Source organism: Gadus morhua, chromosome 7, assembly GCF_902167405.1.
Source record: "Gadus morhua chromosome 7, gadMor3.0, whole genome shotgun sequence".
NCBI classification, from domain to species: domain Eukaryota; kingdom Metazoa; phylum Chordata; class Actinopteri; order Gadiformes; family Gadidae; genus Gadus; species Gadus morhua.
In genome coordinates, this window is record NC_044054.1 from 28056858 (window position 1) to 28081102 (window position 24245).

Sequence of the window (24245 nt, forward strand, 5' to 3'; positions counted from 1 at the left end):
ACTGGTACCTTTCCGTTCACTTTGCCCCCGCCAACAAGAAACATTGCATGCAGAAAATACATCAGCTCTTCAAACAGACGGCCAACGTAAGACCCTGAACATCCCTTCACCCTACCGGCGATCACAGTGGGGCCTGCCACTGTCCCTCTTCCCTTGTAGGAGGGGGGACCTTGGGTAGGGATGGTTCCCAAGGGCCCCGGGGCCCTTGGGAACCATCCCTACCCAAGGTCTCCCAGTGTGGCCAGCAACACTGGGACCGTGGGTGGGGATGGTTCCCAGTGTGACCACTAACACTGGGACCTTGGGTAGGGATGGTTCCCAGGGACCCGGGGCCTTGGGGGGGGGGGGGGGGGGGGGGTCTCCCTCACCAGACAGTGCAGACGGTGCTCCTCTGACGGGTGGTCCTGCTGGGCGGGGGGCGGGTTCGGGCCCCTGGGGGGCGTCACTGGCGACCCCGACTCCTCCTCCTCCTCTCTGGGAGCCTCCTCGCGTCTGGCTGGAGCCTCATCTACCACCACACCAGGGGTCTCACTGGCAGCCTGGAACGGTACGATGGCGGGTTCGGGGTCAGGGGTCAGGAGGGGGGGGTGGTTTAAGGTCATCTCCCCTGTTGTTTGTCACGGCACGCGGCCCCGGAGATGTGTCCCCCCCCCCCCCCCCTCCATGGGTCACGGTCTCGGGACATGGTGCTTATGAATGTCAGGGTTACAGAACGGACAGAACTAGGGGGAAAATGGCCTTTAAGGGTTGTGCACCATCTTCCTGGAATAACCTGCAGAAGCAGCTCCAGCTTCAGGACCTGGCGACTCTAAATTAATTTAAAGTTGTTCTTAAGAGTTTGATGTCGGACTTCATTGGAAGTGGCAAATGTTTTAGTCGATAATCGTATTGTATTTTCACAATTGCACTTAGTATTGAACTTGTATTTTGTCGTGTGTTTTGTGTTGTTACTGTGTACTGGTCACCATCTGGGCCGTGTCTCTCTTTGTAAAAGAGATTTTTAATCTCAATGAGACCACAATAAATAAAGGATATAATAATTCAAACAAGAGAATTACAGAATCGACAGCCCTGGGCAACAGCCGGTTTGGGGACAGAAAAGTGGACGACCCAAACATTATTTAAAAAGGAACGGACAATATGATCGGAATGGGCAATGCTAACCACTAACGATATGACTTGTAGAGTGGCAGGTTCCACTCCGACCCGTGTTCCTACCCTACATATCTTTCCGTCTTTTAACCAGCGTTCCTGCTTCACAGTCCACTCCAGTAAGGCAGAAAAGCTCGAACCGTAATGTTAATGTTTTGGTACTCCAGATTTCCGTGAAGTATCAATACATTAACACTTTGATTAGGGCTCTAGTAAAACACCAACCCCCCCCCCCAGCTGAGACGGGCCTCAAATCAAATAGCAGTGGTTCTAATGTGACGTGGCTGTAACACTCCCGACCGTCCCCTGCTGTGAGCCAGGGATTAGCAGCGTGAGCCTTCTCCTCAGTGGTCCACGAGGATCACTTCATAATCCACAGGGAATCCCTACAGCCGCGGCCCTGCAGCCTCGTCAAACTACCTCGTGTGCTTTCTAATTAGACTCAAATAGGAGCCATCGTCCACTTTGATTTCCCCATTAAGGAAACTCAAACACTCTGCCTGGAGAGGGTGCAACACACAGAGAGAGAGAGAGAGAGAGAGAGAGAGAGAGAGAGAGAGAGAGAGAGAGAGAGAGAGAGAGAGCGCTCCAGATACCGGGAGGGTTTACTGGCGGAGGGTCAAGCGACGAGGACCGCAGCGTCTAACTTTAGCCGCTGCGTCTTTGCCGTCCGAGCAGAACTGGGCTAGCGCTGCCGAGGCTCTGACCCAATAACAAGATCAGAGCCACTCTGACATGTGTTCCACCAAGAGCCCTCTCCTTCACGCTCCACACAGGCGGCCATTAGAGACTCCCATGGACGCTCATAAAGGCAACTACTTTTATAAATCGATTTAATAAAACTTCTAGAAATAGGGAATAGGAAATGCCTATGAAGCCGTGGGGATCTTTGTATTGATTAATGAATGCAGTCGGTGAAGGAAGCGTACTTTTTTTTAAAAGACACGGTTGGGATAAAGGAATGCCTATTAAGTGATAGGAATCTTTATATTGATCCTGTATCAAGACTTGGTCACAAGTGAGCGAGCATGAGAAGCCAGACTTCTGTCCCAGCTCGGCTTGGGGGCCTGCAAAGCACACGCGGGATCTGGACACCCTGTGTGTACGGGTGGGGAGGGAGACCACATGAAGCCCCATTCCTGGCTACGGTCCAACTGTGCTCTTTGCCAATTACGGCCAACCCCTGTCCAATCATCTCAGGACTTTTAATTGGCTTGATTCACCCTAAAGCTTCACGCTGCCTTAACAAATGCGTCCAGAGTTTTCCTCTGTGATCGGGTGACAGTGTCTTAGCAAAGTGTGGATTGTAAAGCACGTCGTTAATTAAACTGGTTTAATCAACGATTAAACCTGCTTGTTTTAACATTTGATCAAACGATGAAACAATTATGCATTGACATACTATTTAGTATCGTTCAATTACACATCAATATACGTCTACTGATATTTTTCCCAACAAATTAGGTGTAGCTTTTCGTTCATACAATCTCTTGTGAAACCCTACTCTGGACATGCTTTCACTTTCTGTTTGCAGCTTGCTGCCTTCAATAAGGAGCCGCAGCAGCAGCAGCAGCAGCCAACCACGGCACAGCCTTCCTAAAACGGCAAAACGGCCAGAGTTTCAACGATGCCCAATGCCAACATGAAGTGGTTTTGAGGGATAAACACTATCAGAGATTATTACATCACGGCCTATTTATAAAGCATAACATGGAATAAACACGGCCCGTCCAGCATCAAATCAAGGCTAAGCATAGGGTCTGCCACGCACATATTGAACAATACACTGCGACGCCGGGGTTGTGGAGGTGAGCGATGAAGGGTTATCTGGGGAGGAAGAAAATACTGGCCCGCTTAATGTAAGCCGCCCATGATACGATGAGGCGCTAACAATACCCCTTGTGATCAGAGAAAAATAAATATATATACTGCTTTTTAAATCCAAATGCCCATGGTTGTGAGGGCTTACCAAAAAAAGGTCAGTTCAGTCCAATGCGATTTACAGAGCAATGATAGTGGTTCTCACAACCGAAATGTCGTAGTCGTCGCGTCGACCTAAAAGGAGAGCCTGTTTGTCTGTTAGCACATGTAGGCCTGGTTGGTTATATGCCAGGTTAAACCAAATATCTTCAATGAAATTGCACTAATCCGAAAGGCAATATTTATGTCGGTAGATATTTGAAAGAGAATAAAGAATCATAGAAGTCCAAGACCGAAATTAGAAGACTGCAATAATGATTCCTTCTAGAAGTCCCTTCCCCTGATTTGGTCCACCATCGGACTATTCTTCAGAAAGGATATGTACGGTATTCATCAGCAAGAGACAGTTTATTTTGTTTCCCGTTTGAATAGTGCACATATTCAACTACACGTATGATGTGGGTCTTTTCAAAAGATAATTTAGCAGGTCAAGATATTCGCGGTACATGGAAAACGTAAAAGAGAAACCAAATAAGAACCACTACACAGCCAAAAGCCCCGTCAGTGACGTCAGAACTGTCTCTCTCCCCAAGCCACCCAGAGCCCCCTCAAGATAGGGTTAACGCAATGCCTGTTCCTCCAACCGGGATGTAAGCACATCAGGTTGGATGCATGTTGGTGTTGGAGAGGTATATTGTGTGAAAAGGGAGGAGTAGAGCACTGAGCGTATTCACAACAGGCTAAATCTTGAACTACACTTCACGGTTTGACCCAAAAAAAATCTTAAATTGACAAGACATCATTATTTATTCATGGCCCAATTCAAATCTGATGAAAATATGATTTGTCTGACGCTGTTGATTATCGTACAGTCTCTTTCCGGAATAAGGTCCCATGGGGGAAAGGATAAAGGGGAGGGGGTCTCAGGTTCTCTTTCTGTTGCAACCAAACCTTTGCATCATGTGGAGAAGACATTGTTGCATGCCGCCATGTAAGGGATGTGTGTGTGTGTGTGTGTGTGTGTGTGTGTGTGTGTGTGTGTGTGTGTGTGTGTGTGTGTGTGTGTGTGTTTGTCTCTTGAAAGGGGTCTGTATGTGATCACTGTGAGAATCAGAAACTAAACTACAACCGCCAATTCTATTACTCCAGATGGGGTCCTTGAACAAATTTCATAGTGTAAAAGCAACACCAACATTGACTCATAGACAGAAATAAGATTATGTGTCCAATTAAAACAAATTATTCCATACTTCTGGCACTTTCTGCAGAAGTGATGCATGGGACTAACCCTGCGTTCACACCAAAAGATGCAAAAAGTTGACGCGCGTCGTGATCCCATTCAAAGTGAATGTAGAGACGCGTTGCTGCTTTGCTGCCGCAGCATTTGCTGCCGAGAAAACGGGCAGCAAAACTTGATTTGCGGCGCGGCATGCCCGTGCCCGCTGTCGGGCACGGGCGAAGGGCGCGTTCACGTATTTTGCGGCGCGTCAAATGCTGCTCGAGTTGAAATATTTCAACTTTTGACGCGCCGCAAAACTTTGACGCACCGCAAAACTTGATTTGACGCGCCGCAAAACTCAGGCGTCAACGCGTTCGGGCAGCAAATGCATCTTTTGGTGTGAACGCAGGGTAACAGTAAAAGATGAACGCCAGCAGACTTCTCACAAATTGTAATTCATATTCATAGTGTTTAAACCCGGCCAAAAAGTATTCAAAAAGTATTATTGGCATTCTCACTTACACTACACACATATTCAGTAGTTATTAAGCAGTAAGCACAAATAGCTATTATCATCGATTTGCCGTATATGTACAGAAAACTATAGACGTAGGTCTATAGAACGCAACGAACGGCTGCAGGTATAGCCTAGTAAAGCAACAACGACACCACTGCACAACATTGACATTACACCAATTTAGAACAAACCTAGTCCCACAAGCTGATCAGTGAGTAAAGCAAAGCAGGGAATGCATTAATCGTTCTGTCATGGCAGAAATGGCCACTCCTTTTGAGGCAGTAACAGGCTTTGGCCCTGAATGTGCAAATTGATCACCCCTCGGGCCCAGGCCACTGTGCTGATATTGGTAAATTGGTGTACTCCATGCCCACTGAAGGATAAAGTGTGTTCCGGGCCCATGCACACTAAAGGATAAAGTGTGTTCTGGGCCCATGCGTACTAAAGCAGGTTCAGCTTCCATTCAGCCGGGCCCTGGATGCCATAAGCACATTGCTGTAATCCCTGCAGACTACTGACATGGGTAACTGGATCACTTCTTTTAAAAGCACCTTAATGGATTGGCCTGGTCGTTGATTTTCTTTTTTTTATATATATATTACGGAGCATATCAATATCTACCAATCAAACCCTCCAGCGCCCCATCGCTAAGCCCAGACCGGGCTGCAATGCCCCCCCCCACCCCCCCAAAAAAAAAATATGATCCATCTCTGTACGCTCCAAAACATGACGGTTACAAAACGGGAGTTAGCGGGCCTCATGTACTGGTGCTAGCCTGCGAGTGAGGGACGTGTCCTGACCAACGTAGCGCCGACACAACGCAACACCAGCACACCTACGCTCTGCCGATGCCCTTGCTCGGGAACGCTGGCACGGGACGTCTAACAACAACGAAGCTGCGATATCACGGCCGAGCTTATCTTTCAAAAGGGAAATGCGTTAGTGGGTTGTGCGGCGGTCAAGGAAACAGGTCAATGCACAAACGCAACCCGCTACTTCAGTGTCATTTGCTAGCATACCGGCGTGCGGATTTAGATTTCTGAACTATAACATAAGAGTGAATTTGCTGCACCTTCTTGCGTCCAAGCAGACACATACGATGCATAACAGCCAACAGTACATGATAGGATCACTGACAACCGCCAGGGGAGAGGGCAAAGGGAACAGCGAATGTAAAGGGCAATGACCTACCCCCTTCTCCTGTGGTCTGTAGCCGTGCGAGGCCCGCTAGTCATCCAGAGAAGGCCGAGCGAGTGCAGTCTCCGGTGCGGCTGGAGAGTCTTACCTACCACCCAAAACCCTCTCGTTGCTGCCACGGCAACAGAGAGAGCGGATTACCGGACCGTACCATTCCGTTGTCGGGAGGGGATTAGAGTTCACACAACATGGCCCCTGCTCTGGGCGTGTGCGCGCGTGTCCCACAAAAGACAGATTACCACAACCGCCATTCTCATTTGGACTGCCAGCGCGCAGGGGAGTGGGACTACAAGTTTCTGTTGAAGATTATGGGCGTGCGTGTGTGTGAGTGTGTGTTTTGCAGATGGGGTAATAAAGATATTTTACATAAGTCCCCTAGAGTCAAAGGCCTTTTTCCGTCAAAATGTTAAATGTTATCTAGTCGTTGCCCCTACTTATAAAACACAAATCTTCGCCTGCATTCATTTTTTTGGTATTTCTCAAAAGTACGAAAATCCTGAGGGATATTCTTCGTTTATTATGTTATTAATGATTCGGGGAAATCGTTTATAAATGAAATATGGCAGAAAGAATACGAATACCATGAGTCAAAGATCAGAATATGGGATTTCCGTTCTTGATCAGACGGAAAATCATCTTATTATGGCCTGGCAGATTAACGTTGGATCCAACTCCAAGCCATTATATAAGCCTGTGAAACCCACTCGTGCCAATATAAACATACATTAAGCTTTGGGAATAAAATGCAGGGAACCAAAATTTGATCTCCTCCCGAGTCACAGAATCCCAAACCCTACGACCCATCCACACCAGCCACGACCGTCCAAGCCAAACCATGGCCACCCACCCAGTAGGTGCCAAACCATCTTGTGATTCATGGCTGTTTGCCCTCTCTCTATCACGACCTTCAAAAAGACTCTCCGCAGGCTGACATCTGCTCTGCTGGCCTTCAGAGAAGCTGGACTCCTGCTGCTTTGAGCGGACGTTTGCTTGTCCGGCCTTCTGCAGGCACCACAGGTCAACCGGCTTGCGTCAGAAGCTCATTATGTCCGACAGAGGTCAGGCTAGAGCTGGGTCTTGACGTCCCACCTACTGGGAGACCCTTGGTTTGTGCTGGTTGGGACACTAGGGATGGGCAAAATGTTTCTTTTCCGGGAACTAGTTCTTTCAGTTCAGTTCACTATAACGATTCGTTCGTTTGATTCGTTCGTTACGTCAGATTATGTCATTTGACAGGGAATCTCACAGGTGTCTGCCCCCCCCCCCCCCCCCCCCCCCCGCGAGACGGCCCTGAGCATAATTTAAACGACTTCTAGGCTCTACCCCCCGTGAAAACCACCTTGTCATTTGTTTACCCAGGTGCCATGGCAACACCATTGCTACCTCTCATTGGCTGAATCTTTGAGAACGTTGTAGACTCAATCGATATAAGGTCGCGGGGAGACGAATCTCTGTTTGTTTGTATATTTTATTTACGTGACCATATTTTAGTTTTATGTTAAAAAAAAAAGAATCAAAGAACCAGTTCTTCTTGTTTTGGGGAACCAGTTCTTGTCGTCCACGTTCGGGATTCGTTCGTTGTGAACGAATCGGTCGCGACCGACTCATCCCTATGGGACACCGCTCGGGTACGAGTGACATCCGCCGGCTAAGAGCTGGGAAGGCGGGGACTAATACTTGTTTTGCTTTGAGAGGACACTATTATTATTATTTTTCCACTTCTGGCAGAAAAAGACGAGCACCTGGATGGACGTACCTGCTCGTCCTGCTTCCTGGAGGGGGTTTCGCCCGCCCTCCCTGGGTCATCAAGATCCCCATGGAGACCGCCAACGCCATTGGGACGGGCGTGACCCTCGAGGCCGTTGGGACCGGCGGGGTCCGGGGGTCCTCGGGGGCCCGGGGGGCCGTCCGGGTCAGGGGGTCTAGGGGGTCCGGCAGTGCTGGGGTCCCGCCCCCCCCTGGAGCAGGAGGTGACGGCCAGCTGTCTCTGCAGCCGCAGCACCTCCTTCTGGGACTCCCGCAGGAGGCGCTCAAACTCAGACCCACCGGACGACACGGGGTGGGAGCCCTGCACGCACGCACGCACACACACACACACACACACAGGCATGCACGAACACACACGAACACATACACACACAGGCATACACGCACACACACAGGCACGCATACACACACACACACACACACACACACACACACAGGCACGCACACACACACACACACACACACACAGGCATACACGCACACACACAGGCACGCACATACACACAGGCACGCACACACACACACACACACAGGCATACACGCACACACACACACACACACACACACACACAGGCACGCACACACACACACGAACACATACACACACACAGGCATACACGCACACACATACACTCAGGCACGCACATACACACATACACACACACACACACGCACATACACAAAGGGCACGCACACACACACACACACACACACACACACACACAGACACACAGACACACACACACACACACAGACAAAACAAGTTGTTAAAAAAACAGTACATTTCAGTTGTTTATGCATCCAGTCATGGAAGTGTATTATTTAGGACTGCAGCCTCAGATGGGGACTTGAAGGATATACAGAGGCAGAATTGTCTAATTGGAGAAGAATCAAAAATAAAGATGGCGGTTTGAGCTCGTAGAGCATGGTATTTATGGAGGTCTGACCGAGCACAAACAGAACAACTCTCAATTCGGAAACATCGCTTCTCTTGTTCTCTTCGTTTCAGAAGAGGATGTAACCCTGTACTTGCCTTTACAGCAGAGGGCTTTGAACAACGGGTTGCTTTGTTTTTCCACCCTCATTAGAGAAGTCTACACAACAAGCATTGAGTGTTGCTTCCACATTAACCACGGTCATTATAGCAATGTGCTGTCATGTGCATGAAGCAAACATACTAACGACCCACTGTACAGACATGTGGATTGTGCTCCTCAAACACACACCAGTACCACGAATAGTCATTATTATCAAGAGTTATATATTAACCACAGGCAGCACTTGCCACAAACGGCGGTTTATTTTATAGTCCACATAAAATCTATATATACCGCCTGGTTCAGCAAAAACATCTATTTGTGGTTTAGGATGACTTATTGCAGTATCCGTCCTCTCCAGCAGAGGGCAAACTCGTTGCACCCTGGCAATGCTGCTGATGAAGTGCTTGCTGACATATATGAAATACTTGAAGTCATAAAGTATTTTAAGGAGCCCTGTCTACCACTTTCTTCACAGGAACACTGGAGGTGTGGGAGTGGAAGATCTCACCCAGATGCACGAGCCACCATAAAGGGCCCGTTTTAGTGACATCACACCCTCGGGTGTGATGTCACTAAAACAGGGGGCTTTTTAGTACCTTGGTGCCGCCCAGCTGGGCCTCCAGAGCCCGGCACTCGTTCTGCAGCGAGGCGAACTCCTTGTCCTTGGACAGCAGCGTGTCGGCGTGGTGCGCCAGGTCACGGGCGCGCTGCCGGGCGAACGCCCTCTTGTAGTGCTCCCCCGTGCCGGGCCGCAGGAGGGACGGGGAGTTCACCTGGGAGAGGGAGACACAGGTGAGGTACTGAGGAGGGACCAACTGGTAATGATAGTCATGTGGTCACGGGTGGTACTACGTTGTTATCGATGTTGGATATATTATATATATATATATTTTCAATTTTCACTATTTTCCATTTTTATTTTTTGTGTCCACATGTGAGTGCTAGATAAACACATGCATATGCAGGGCAGCTTAATTTCCCCCAACTTATTCCCATTGGCCATGGCCTGCTTGCAAACATTGCTAATAAAGTCGGTCAGCCACTGCATGTGTATTCATCCAATTTTTACCTTGCCATATAAGGTAACGAGGAAAGTACTTTATAACAAATACGCCCCTCTCTCTCTCTCTCTCTCTCTCTCTCTCTCTCTCTCTCTCTCTCTCTCTCTCTCTCTCTCTCTCTCTCTCTCTCTCTCTCTCTCTCTCTCTCTCTCTCTCTCTCTCTCTCTCTCTCTCTCTCTCTGCAGACACTAGGGAGGAGTGAGGGGAGTGGGGATTGAAGGGAGACATTTAGCAACCTGCTGGCTCCACCCCCAAGCCACACATGGACTTCCTCCCGTTAACAAGGCCGGCCTGAAGGTCATCAAGTTGAAGTGCTTGCAGGTAAAAGACCGGGCAGGCTACCACAAGCCGGAGCTAGGGCTGGCAAGCTACGCAGAGGATCTGTGTGATCCTGGAAATGCTGTACGGCCGACGAGCGAGAGACAAGTGGACAGGATTGGTTTGATTAAGGATATTGACGGGATCCTAAAGTAGGTGGATGACCCTTTTCCCCACCCTGGTGATAGTATTTACCCCGTAAATAAATCACCCTTTTTTGAACTGCTCTGTGTGTTGTGTTGTTTTATCATTCAACTTGGTGGCGTGGAAACCCCTCACCCACTGGCCCGCTACAATATATAAAAACTTTGGAGGGTCAGTACAGGGGTTATGTTCTCTCAAATGATGTCACCGATATCTAATCTAGTTGTGATTGTTGAGAAAGATGTAATCCCAGAACCCAGAAGGTTGTTTTTGTTTTAATGCAGCAATATTCTGGCCTGCGCTCCAAGGCAAGACCCAATTTCCAGGTGCTTTCTGAGGGGAATCCGAGCTGAAGGGACAACAACAGTACTGAAAGGCAAGAAGCATATTGCTCAACACCATGGATCTTCCACAAGAGTATATCTGATGTAGTATGTTCATTGTTCAGATACTAGGCTGAAGATGGTTGGTGTTTGGACTGGAGTGTGTCCATGCTGGAGGAGTTTCAATTTACCAGTGCTGGCAAAGATGTGTTCACAATTTACAGAGAAGGGAGACTGAAGTCGGGCAGAGAAAGCTGAGATCTCATATCAGTCCTTTGTAATTTTATCGACTTTAAAATTGTGACACCCGTCCGGGCGATGACTTGAACTTCTGGTATGTAACAATATATTTGTCAAAATGAATTCCTTGTATCAATTCTGAAGAGCATGTGGCGGAAGCGTTCCTTCCACGAATGTAAACCATAGCACTTTGGGCTTTTGTTATCAATGTGCGTCATTCAGTACAGAGACATACAACATTACAGTGAATCATCGTAGAAGTTTTTACAAATGTCTTCTCACAAACCGCAGTGATATATTTGCTCTTGTTTAAATTCATGGCAAGCGGATGGAAACTCAAACAACTTGACTCTCGCACTTTCCAGAGTGAGTCTTCTCCTTGAGCGAGACTTGGGCCCCGTTCACACGAAGCCGAAACGGGCGAAACCGTTACGGTTTCGATCTATCCGGTTTCGAAGTATCTCCGTAAAGACGAAGCCAAGCGAAACCGGGTAGATCTGTAGAAACGCTGTAGTACACATTCCAGGCCCATAAGGGGCGCCTCTTCTGGTACAGAAATCCAGAAGAAATGAAATAAGAAGAAGAGGCGAGCATGCGCATAAAGGCTGCCCTTATGCGCATGCTCGCATGTGATTTCTGAGACTCCGCGGGCTTAAGAGCCATTGGCTAGGAGGTCGAGGGGTGGGGCGATGACGTCATGGTTTGCGGTTTCAGTCGGTTTCAGGCGTACACACGAATCCAAAACGAAACCGGGTAGATTTGAAACCACCTCCGAGGGTGGTTTCAGAAGTTTGCGGTTTCGGTCAGCGGATTCGCCGGATTCGTTTGTACGCAAGGCCGAACCGTACAAGACCTTTGCGGTTTCGCCATGAAATCGGCTTCGTGTGAACGGGGCCTTGGTTTGACACTTACAAACAGACTGGATCAAGCGAAATGCGAAAATAAATCATACGTTTTTTTTCTCTGTAGGGATCCTTTCCGTAATAGAATATTATCGAAGCAAGTAGCAAAACAAACCCTTTGATTTGGACGTACATCGACGGCCCTTATCGCCCCAAAATTACAGCCCATTTCCCAGATTATGACCTCAGCGTTCTCCATCAATAGTGGACTAATTAAGAAAATGGCTGACCACCTTGTTGAAGGTTATCCTTTAACCCAGCGTCGTTTCTTATCACAGAATGAAAAAACACTATCGAGAGAGAGAGAGAGAGAGAGAGAGAGAGAGAGAGAGAGAGAGAGAGAGAGAGAGAGAGAGAGAGAGAGAGAGAGAGAGAGAGAGAGAGAGAGAGAGAGAGAGAGAGAGAGAGAGAAAAAGAGAAATATACAGAGAGAGAGAGGGGGTGACGACGGGGGGCGTACCACTCGGAGGTTGGCCTCCTGCAGCTTGCGCGCCCGCTCCTCCAGCCGCTTGGCGAGCACGGCCAGCTCCGTGTTCTTCCTCCTCAGGCGCCTGACCTTCTCCTCCGTCTCCGGGGCGCTGCTCTTCCGCTGCACACGACACACAGGACACACAGGACACACACACACACGCACACACACACACACACCACACAAATATCAACATCTGGAGGCCGGTGCACACAGGAAGGGGCAGGTTGGGGAAAGGGCTCTGAGGTTGACCTTCGGCATCGGCCGGATTATTTATTCTTTTAATTGTTTGGATTTATACGTACACGGCGCTGTTAACTGCCAATATATGAACAGGTTGTCAATTGAATAATATATGAGACCTTCTCTCTCTCTGTCCGATGTTTAGAACAGCCTGTGGGCTGATTTGTGTTATATTTGAATGGGGTCGGTTTTGCTGGGAGAGCAAAGTGGCGTCCAAGCACCAACATATAGCTTTTTAATTTGTATTAAAACTCTACTCAGGTGTTCTGAATGCACGAGCTTAAGCAGGCTGCAGTTCGCATTACTGTCCAAAGGGGGCAGCAATGAGAAGGAATTTTACACTTCAGACTAGAGTCCAGACACATTAAAACAGGAAAGAGTTTGACTAATCTATGGAAAAAGTCTCCACTTAATCTTCATGATTTTCTGAAGATTCGTAAAAGGGTAAAAACAACAAAAAGTTTAAATGGACCACATTCATGGAGGACAGCCAAAGTTAAACAAGGACAGAAATAGACTGTGGTCGTGTTTTCCAGCCCAGAAAATCCCCAACTCCACACTTTGGGAACAAGGCGTGTGGCCTACATTTCAGCAAAGGGTGCCGCTACCCAGAATGCATCAGCTCTTACCAGGAGGCCGTTCTCATCCTTCAGGGCCGTGCACGTCTTCTCCAGCTCCTCCAGTGCACGCAGGAGCTCCGAGTTCTGACGCACCAGGAACCCATAGTCCGTTCCGTTCTGAGGAAACATCAACAAGAACCTGCTGAAGGACGCCTGGAGGTACAGTTGGGGACAATGGGTGATCAGGAAAACGTTTGGGCTTGGAGCTGAACCAGATTGCCACGGGGGCTATCCTAATCAGGAAAGGTTATACTTCTAATCAGATCCTGGGTCAGATGACAAAACACCCGCGTTTTCTATTCAGGCAGACCAAAAGAACAAATTAGAGTGGAGCTGAAATTAATTAGTCTAACGAGTCACCGAGAAGAAGTCATTAGAACACACTCAGACACCATCTCCCACCGGGTAATGCCATAGTCCCACCTTCAAGTATAGATCACAAAGAGAGCGAACCCAGTAAATCATCTCAATTACATTTGCAAACGCCGTATCTCCCATACTCACTCATCATGAAATATGCCAGTTATATTCAAGAGTTTAATGTGCGTGGATATTTCACGGAAAGCATGTCGTGATAACACAGACATGGACCCCATCACAGCAAGGTTAAAATAAATGCTTAATTACAGGCAGTGTGAAGCTGTTCTACAATCCTACGGTTTGTTCATGAACTCAGAGAGAGAGCATTGTGGCGTTCTCCCTCCTGTAATTTGTGGTCCTGTCCTGGGCTATCTTTCTGTCTTGGGTTCCAGCATGCTGCGTATCCCACGGAGACTTGTGACAGGCGGCTAAAGAGGCTTTTCATTAGCCAGCTTCATCAAGACACCGCTGACGGCCACTGAACACCCATTACCCCCGGCTCTCTCACACACACACACACACACACACACACACACACACACACACACACACACACACACACACACACACACACACACAAGGAAGGAGGAGAGCCCTTTGGTACTGTATGCACACACGCACACACACAAACAAACACACACACGCACACCCACGGGATGGAGGATATCCCTGTGATGCTGTACGCACGCACACGCACACACGCACACGCACACACACACACACCAGGAAGGAGGAGAGCCCTGTGGTACTGTACGCACATACACACACACACACACACACACACACATGCATATTACGAGCACACACACACATGCTCATGCAGACATACACACTCCAGGAACGAGGAGAGCCCTGTAGTATTGTTCACACACACAGACACGCATGTGAAAGCACACACACACACACACACACGCAGAATGTATACCGGTCAAAAGGATGGGGAGAAAGACTTAGTATTCATTGAAGCAAATACATAGAAAGGGGAATATTTGGAAGATACAGTGGAGGTTTATTAACATTTTCAAAAAATTCAACATCCATCTAGCAGGATTTCTATATTCATTCAAGGAAGGGTTCAGTGATCCAATGAATTGGCCCATTATCTGCTTTAAATGTGTCTGACTTTGGGTTCATACAGACTACATTCAGGCTGAGACGCATTTGGGGATATTCCATTACTTTCGAATAGGTCTAAGAGGTTCTCTAATTGTTAATTATCAGGCTCGGGTGCCGTGAATAAACGCATGCCAAGCCTATCTGAACCGGGGTCTGTGAAGCTCTCTAAGACTGCAATTGTGAGCTACAGAAAATAAGGAGGACTGCACAAAGAATCAGAGGCACACAAAGAAACAGACAGAAAATGTTTCTGTCTGTTTGATAGTATGAACAACCGACAGACTATACTACCGAGGTTCAGTCTATAAAACTATGAATTTTCCTTCGGTATTTTGAGTCAACTTGGCCTTAAATATTCCTGAAGCTGGCAGACAGATACCAGGAGGGGAGTGCCACTGAATGTACAAGCAGTCTGTAAGCCTGGGACACAGTGGGAGGCCAGGCCAGTTTGCATTGAAATGCAGCCCGCACGCTCATGATCTCTGTTGGCACAACACAGGGATGGAGGACAAAACAGCTTGACCGCTGGGAAGATCGAATCCCATTTCCACTACAAGGGAGGCAAACATTTCCGCAGAGTGCAGTACGATGCACAACACTCTGTTACAGGGGAGGGGAAGGCACCATTGTCTTGACGATGCGATAGAAACGTCATTTCTCGGTTGCCGTGGTGACAGACAATCATGAAGTAAGTGTTAGCGGAGCTACAGCCCCCCCCCCCCCTAGAGATGTTTTAATTCTAAGTCCGCACTAATGACCAGCTGTTGATGTGCCAAGCAGACCGTGATAGCACAGAACCCAGAGACCCCAGGTACCTGGACTCAGAACAGCCTGCTGAGATGGCAGGATGTGGACCCAGAGGGCCATGGTGGCTTCTGGGAAACACTACATATTAAGGTAGAATCTAAAGAAAGGTAGAATCTAAAACAGGTGAAAACTAAAAACAACAAGATGGCCAAGATTCTGGATAGACGTTTTAACATTTGTATCAGCCCAAACATTCAAAAGCAGTTGGTTGAAGAAGCAGTGATTTTTAGCTGTAAAAGGAAGAGACTTTTAAAATCAATAATAAACACAGCTACCTCATGGTAAAAAAAAAGACAGTGGCTAAATAATTAAGTGTCCGGTTCCGTTAACCCAATGATCTGATTGGGACCTGCCACCGCATGCAGAACAAGGCATGTCTTGTAATTACATTTCTAATCAATAAAGGCAGTGAGCCGGCCAGAAACTCACTCTATACAGCTCCCTCAGGCATATCAAATGCACCAGAAGAGACACGTTCATATTGTGGCAAATGACTGTTTAGACTAAATCAGTAGCTCAGTTTCATGAGAGTGGTTTTTAATTTCTAGCTGCTTCTAGCTATATCTCAAGTTAATTGATTATCGGAAGATTGTTGTATTCAATTTATTTAGTATTTATTTATATATAAATAATAAAAATGTATTGAAGTTTGTATGAAAATAAGCAATGCATCAGTAATAACAACAGCCAGACACAATAACCAGACACATTTTCAAAATGAAAATGTAATTTAATAAATTTGTGCTTTAGCATTTATATCTTAAAAATGTTGATTAAAAAAAAGCACATCCTATTTATACTTCTGTTATAAAGTTCACATCTGTGATATAGTTCACATCTACATTTCCCAGTTCCCCACCGCTTATAGCCACAAGCTAGAGGCGAATATTTCGGCTGCAAACCAAGCGTTCCCTGGAAAACCAAGGAAAATCCTTAGCGGAATTGTGGCAGCCAAAGTAGTATTTAAGATTTGAGAATTGCAATGGAAATGAGCCCTCAGCACATACTGCAAGCCTTTCGTCAGCACACCACCGTATTGTGTAATGAAGGAATCTGCCCTCAAGAAACAATATAACACATGAATAAAATAATTGATTAATCAAAGCCGTGACACATCCTCCCTAACGACCAGAAGGGAGCGTTAGCCTAAGCCATTGTCCTTGAGGGGTGTCCAGACGTTTTCTACAACAGTCAGCGTATCCCCTAATGTCCCCTCGGCGGCGGGCTTTCAGGACGGTTCCACCGTGGCCCAATCCATCACCCCCACGGCGGGCCAGCCAAGGTGAAAGCAGCCCCCCCCCCCTCCCGCCGCTGTACTGGTTCTAATGGTGTTGCCTTCCATCTAGGAGATTGGTATTGTTTGGGGGACTCTCCGTTAGTCTGGATGGAGGTGAGGTCTGGTTGGTTCGCCCCTGCCACCAGGCGTCTGTAACCCCGTAGCTGGCAGAGAGACACTGGGCGGCTGCAGGCACAGCCAAGTGCACAAAGAGTCAATTAAGAATTAGCATGCTGCTAAACTAGAGCCAGCTTTAGTACTACGACATAGGATCTTTACCAGCATAGCAAACTACTACAATCCAATCAAGTTGCCTTAGAAATTAAACGTATTCAAACGCATTAATAATTTTAAAATGTGTTTCAACAGCACTCTTTAATTTTTTTTTAACGTAAAATATATGTGCGTTAAATATACAATGCATTATATTTTGATGATGACCATAATGTAATAACATGCTTGGGTATAGTTGAATCAGGTCCATTGTTAAGGACATCCATTACCACATATGCAGTGTGGCCAAAGCTTTCCTGTATGTCATAGAGTTTTCATAGGGTGAGATTTAAAAGTATTTTCCGAGGCGTTGACATTCATGGTCAAACTAGAGCAAGTGGAAGGTTACTTTGACAGCCTGAAAAGCACAGTGTGTGACAATATGGTACAACAGCAGGTGGTGGCCAAGTAAGACCTTGGAAATGAAAAGTATAAAATTGTAGTGGAAAGAAATCACTCAAAATCCGCCTTATCTTAAATATCCCAGGAAGCGATATTTTTAAAGCCTAAATACAAAACTGAAACTAGGTCAGCTGCCTCCATGGAAGGACATCCAAATGGCTTTTTTGGGGTCGTTGTTCTTCCCCTACGGAATGGTTTTCTGCTGAGGCCAAACTGCCAACAGAAAAGATAACCACTACTGGAGATGAGTATGGGTTGATGAAGGAAATATTTCAACTTGACAGAGAAATACAAATAAAGGACCAGCAGAAGAAAAACGACCTTCAGCCACCATGTATTAAACCACACGTCTATCCAATTAGAAAAAATAAATAAAAGAAAGAATGGGATTTTTTTTTTTATTGATAAACAATGACTGCAACATCCCAAGGAATTGCAAACATGTTAGCTTAGCAAAAACCCATTTATTATTTATCTTGTATCCAAAGATGAGTTAAATAGACCCCATGGTATTGTCTACGAACTGCCTTTGTAGAAATACTGTCATCAGCGCTATGCGCTGACGGGGAGACACTCCCTTTGTACGCCTCTCAAGAGACCAATAGAGAAAGACACCGTGCTGAATCCCACACACGTGCTTCTGGTCCAGTCTCTCTGGCTCGATTGGAAACAGACCGTGTTGAAAGAAACTCCATTGCCCTCAGTTTGACTCCGAGTTCCACTGAAACATAGCCTGGCATCGCCAGACGAATTGTAAACTCTTAGGTCTGGAACCTCTCTGTTGATTTTAGATTTCCACGGGGCGTCACTAATGGGGGCAGACTAAAATGGCCTGGACGTACTTAGAAAGGCCTGGCTACAGCCAATCATAGCAACGGATGACGCGGCACTGAGTGGCGAAATAATTGGGTTTAAAGACATCTTTCTTCTCAACCAAAGCATTCAGTGCAGTCGTTTGTTTTTCTTTTAGTGAAAATATACTGTACCGTCAAGCTTTTTAATACCGTCCCTCGATAGCAGAATCAACAGACCGTTCTACATCAGTAGCAGCCATCTTTGCTGTTGTTGTTGACAACGTCTCTACGGAGCTCCTCTGCACCGCCATCTTATTTATCCCGCCTCATATTGGATAAACGATTCTTATTGTTCGGTCTATCTCGTATCGGGCAGAAATATTTTTGTATGGGAGAGGAGCCAGACCATACTGAAGAGCAAGTGAAACAAGAGCTCGCGAGACGAGTCTGGTTCCCAGGCTGACGGCACCAGAGCATTGATTACCGTTTATCCTAATGTAGTCGCAGATCGACTGCTATTTAAGGAGAAGAGTGTCAGAGAAACACGTAAGTGGGGCCTTCGGATGTCCACAATTGAATTATGGGAAACCCAAGCCTTATAAATTGAAACACAATTCACTGGGTCTAGTTGTCTAGTTAAACAGGACAGTCTTGAGCGTTTTTACTCGACAGCGATGTTGTCAGACTACCGTGTTAAAGGCCAGCTTTTCAGTGCTGGTCTAGTCAGCACTTCAAGGAGACGGAAACCAACTCCTTACCCAGAATGTGCCCTCAAGCACAATCCTAAGCCTCTCCTCCTTCACGTTTTAGGTTAACCACTGAACGTGGAAAAGGGCCTTCACCACGCACCAAAAAGCCTTTCCCTGCCGCTGGAGGGATGAGCAAAGGCCTCCTGGACACCAGTGGGGCTGCGCAGCACAGAGCAAAATCGTTGTGCCACTCTTGTCTCGCACACACTATCCAATTAATGCTTCTCTAGCCATGTTTCCTACCCTGCTCTAGGAGAACTGGCTGGCACATTCGAACCCCCTCGATAGCTCGCCGGAGAAAAGGCAGAGGAATCCTTCTGCTGGTTCTTTGTAGTCTTGCGAGCTACAAAACATTGCCTGAAGCTTCTTAACCTGAAACGTGTACCTTGGCCTGCTCTTATTTGTTTCATGTTGTCGAATGTTATCCCCTGTCGAACATAAATCCCCATGATGCGTCTTAAAACCCCATGTGCCTATTCCTTATTATTACAAAACGTGTGTTGGCCTTACACATTGATAAACTGATGTGATGCTAGCGATGATGAATGACTTTCCCGAGGAGGAACGATCCCAGGCCGATATCAGCGTTATGAGGGGGAAAACCCCTGGAAATATCAATAAACAGAAGGCTGTTATCTCCAAACAGAAGTCCCCCCCCCAGGCAGCTGCCGCTGTCTGTGAACTCATCTATAAGTCATGAGGTCTCCCTCTACCACCCCCCCCCCCCCCCCCGCAGGGTGGACCGGGATCTCAGACCAGGGGGTCTCCGACTGTGACGGCGCTGCCTCACTAAGGTTCCTCCATCAGTCACATGAGCCTTCATCGGTTCCCTACATGTTAGTATTGAAACTGTACTGCGTCAGGCTCAAGTGAAAGAACAATAGCTGGTGACAGCTAATCTGCCGCTACACAGTTCTACTCTGGCTTGGAGCGATTCGCTGCAGTCCTCAATCACATGTGTGGAACACATGCATGGCACATTAGCCTATATTCCTTTGTAGTGCTGTTCCACATGGATTCGATTTGGTCAGCTCTTTCTCTGCTCTTGCTCTCCCTGTTGGCATGGTCACGATGCTTTAGCATGTCTAATGCATTGCATGTGGAACGGTTGTATAATGTGTGTTTTCCATCATGTACTTTGAGTGTTATGGCATCATCGGCCCTTTGACACATTAATTACAATCTTTAAGAGGTCTCAGCCGCTGTCATCTACCCAAACGGGAGTTCACTGCGTTTCTCCCAAGCTTCCTAATGGCTTCATTACGTGTCAGACAGACGATTTGACATTTCAAAAAAGACAGAAAAAATATGGAGACCACGGTGGCCGGTCGATATTATTCTGTTTGCTGCAATGTCAGCAGAAACGGCTCCCAAACGAAGACAAAATGCAGAGGTGCATCCCCCCCCTCCTCCGAACCAAAAACGGCTTCAAAAGGATGGGAGCCTTAATCTTGTCAAAGGGAATTGCATATGCAGACAAGACCACCCTAAGCCTCCCCCCCCCCCCGCCAACACTACAGCTCACCACAGTATGGCAGCTACAATGTTGTTGTGATTTAGCACGTTGGGATCTCATTGCAAGGAGCTGGACGTGTTGCAGTGGAGGGTTTCACGGCGTGTCTGTCGCCAGCACGAGGCAGACGGTTTCAGTGTGATGGATGGCAGGCGTCTGGTGAAGATACCCCAGTGTGATTGCCGAGTCCCCGCCGGCCCCCACTCTGTGTATGAATAACTATAATGTGCTTGATGCTGAGTTGCTGAAACATGCCGACATAAGCCCATTTAATCTAGAATAGCAAAAGTCTACATGTTACAGAATAGAAGCAGCCAAATAGAAGAACCACAGACGGAATCAAATTACATTTGTGTTTAGGGATCGACTTACATATTGGATTAGAAAGGTAGTCAAACAAAAATGCCTGGGAAAGAATTAAAAGTAGACCATTTAGCATGCTTCATTCAAGAAATGGGCTGAATCTCAACAATAGGGAACTACGTCGGGCTTGTAGTGAAAGTGGATCAGGTCGTAATGTCCTTAACCTATTCCCTCGGGACACTCAATGTTTCCATTGTAATGTAAACCCCCTGGATTCTCTTTGTCAGATTATAGCTACAACTGACTGTCTTTTTCGGTATATTTTAAACTACTACTGTCTGGTATCCATGTTTAGATACTACATTATTCTGAGGTTCCATGTTCGATGAATCAGTCGTTTAAAAATAAGTATAACACCATCCACTGCAATATCGGTGTTGCAATCACGAGACACAATACAGAACCCATTGGACATGAGTCAAAATATTTTACATTTTTCCTAACAAGAAGTGTGCAAAATAATGACGCACTCAGTGGAAAGTGATGAATGACAACTCAGAGGGTAAGAATTAACATATTCCAGGCAGGTGGGAGGTCCATATAGCAGACCATCCATTTGCAGGTCAGACCCCAGACGGCAGACCCAACCATTAACGCGTTTCCAGGGGGGAGAGGAGGGTCTGAAAAGGGTCAGCTAATAACTCATGCCTGACATCTCGTCTGATATAATCAGACGATGGGAAAAACTCCCTCCAATTAAAACACTCCCTCCAATCCAGAAAAAAATAGGTGTCAATTTCAACACTGGGAATCTTGCCAGGCCAAATCAACAGCTGGAAAAAAAAAAAATAGAATTTAATATTCAAGCATCGAATCTAGAATCCACGACCCGTTGACCTTCCCTGACATTCAGCGGGTACCCGTACACAGGCCCTCGCTCCGGGCTACATCATCTCCCAGTGAGTGTTGGGAGGGCTGCAGGTAATAATGGGTCCTAATCCCATCGCCGCAGAGGGAACATGGCCAAACACCCTGGAAATGTCAGGCCCTAAGACAGCCCCTTGAGGACAATTACCAGCCCCACAACCACGCTAGAAACCCACTCCACACAGGGAGACCTCCGGGACCCCTCTGAATGAAGGGATGGTGAACGTGTTACAGCGAGGCTCAAACTGAAGGCACTAGGACCCAGGTCACACACAAAGGGCCGTCACAACACGGACACGCTCACCACCACCACCACAGTCGGATTTACATAATGTCCATTTACGTTTGAACTGGATGTTATACAAACAATGAACACACAAACCCATGACATAACACAAAGCGGAAAAAAGTGGAAACGAAGCACAGCAGGGATATTTCGCCCGAAGATGAAATTGGCGCTTCTAAATATAGGCTTTTTCATAGATATATAAATAAGCCATGAATGCTACTCTAAAATAGCCAAGAGGAAAAAAATAAATCGTCTGCACAACGGGGACGAGTATCCTGTTGTGTCTGCATTTTTAAGCAGAACTACTTCCATTTCCAGACAGGCCAGGATGCCCCCTCTCCCCTCCCCCCTCCCCCAGACATACACAGCGATGTCTGGGTTGTGATATGGCGAGAGACCACCCCACTGGGGATGGAACCAGCACAATACACATCAATTATTCAATAGCTTTACTATTCAACGCCGTGATTAAAATATTCAATCAAGCATGCGTTCAAAATACACAAAAGCAGTATATAGATATATAGATATATTGCGGTTTGAAATGAGAATCTAGTTTATGTTATAGATCTATATTACACTATTATCTATATACACTTATCTTTCAATTGTTCAATTTAATTAAACAGATTTTAAACTGATAAACTAGTAGAGTTTCTTATGATCTAATAAGCCATATTCAAGCATTGTACAGATATTTCAGAGATCTTTATCTATAACGATTATATATGAACAAATCTCTTCCAATGAATGCCAAAAATTAAAAAGTCTAATAACTGAAAACAATACCACAATGGATATTCTATTCTAGATTCTAGTCTTCCAGTAACCCTGCAGCTAAATCCCTCACCAGTATCAGCGGACTGCAACTCTCAACCAACACAGACACATTATCCTCCCCTTGTGTTTACCCTAGTTACCCAAACCAAACTATTAAAACACAACCTTATGTTCTGAAGAACCGTTCCACTTTTAGTTGCCTTACAGCGACCAACTGGGTCAGCAGCGCTTAGCTGCGGGGCCTGTTGTGGCAGAGTCATGTGTCTGCTAAACACCGAATCCAACACCCATGAGGTGTTGGGTCAATGTCAACGCCATCAGCGCGCAGTGTTAGGCTCCGACAGTAGCAGACAGAAAGGGGAGACGGAGGGGTCAACCGGCCAGCGTTCAAGCCTAAACGATGATACATTTGCGTAACGGCGGTGATTAGCGACGGCACTCGGGTATTGAAGTGATAAAGGGACGGAACTAAAAATACCACACTAACAAATTACAAAAGAAGACCATAGAGATTTAGGACCCGATAGCCAATGGGTTTCAGCCCTACATTAAATGAGGAATTGTAGCCTTCCCATGTGCAGCAATACCAGCACTATTGTCTGTGCACCTCGTTGCTAGAAAGAAACAGTGTATTGGCTTTACGCTCTTGAACAAAACTACAGTTATTGCATCTATCTACTAGTCAACCTTCATCATAATCTGCAGAGGAAACAGTAATCGCTGAATTTGTAAATCAGTAACGGGAGCTGTAACTGTGGCATCTGAATAAGGTTGACAAACAAGCCACAAAAAGCCCCTGCTTCGTTTGTGCAATTAAAGCCCTGATTGCCACAAGGTTTCATCATCATTCAGCCTACCTCAGCTCTTTCTAATCATTCTCCCATGGAAACACCAGTGCACCGAGAAGACGTCGGTAGAGTAGGTACTAGAAACTATGCCGATGTCACTATCAGGGCCACTAATGATGATTCAAACATTGCCTAGAAACTGTGACATTCAATTGAGGGTAATCCATTCCCCTGCCACAGTAATTGACACAGTTTAACTAAACCGGAGGTCCAGTGGGACTGAGGATGTTTAAAAGGAGGGCGATGACGCTCTCATCGGAGATCCTTTGCCCTCATATGGGTCGGGCTACTTGTTAATTCATGTATCTGATGCTACACTGCTGTAGCCTCCTGGTAGCCGCCAGCCATATGGCCTCCAGACAGGTGGGGATGGGGTTGAGCCACAGGAGTCAGTCAAGTCAACCAGATCATAACGCAGTAGTAGAGAAATGGATCCCCCTCTGATCTAGAAGCTAAACCGGCCATGAAAACAACTCGTCCATTTCAGTTCCATGCCTAGAACAATGGACAACCAAAGGTGTGTAGTCGGGGAACTTCTTAGCACAAGGAAACTGCATGGGGTCGATAAGGATGGGATCTCACTTGTGACTAAAGTAATAAGGCATACCGGTACACATCGGACAGATTGTACCCGTCTTTAATAATTAACTTGTTTTAATAACTTTTATATTTCAGG

The 24245-nt window shown here is 46.7% G+C and overlaps 1 protein-coding gene across 1 annotated transcript in view; it reads right to left on the bottom strand.

The window, feature by feature from the left end:
- The window catches only part of tspoap1 (TSPO associated protein 1), a 67141-nt gene that overhangs the window by 35174 nt on the left and 7722 nt on the right, over positions 1-24245 (bottom strand). The window contains exons 4-8 of the mRNA XM_030361090.1: positions 13142-13249; positions 12261-12389; positions 9409-9585; positions 7762-8073; positions 369-539 (exon numbers count right to left, since the gene is read on the bottom strand). Of these exons, the coding sequence (XP_030216950.1) occupies positions 369-539; positions 7762-8073; positions 9409-9585; positions 12261-12389; positions 13142-13249 (897 nt within the window). The remainder of the gene's footprint in view (positions 1-368; positions 540-7761; positions 8074-9408; positions 9586-12260; positions 12390-13141; positions 13250-24245) is intronic.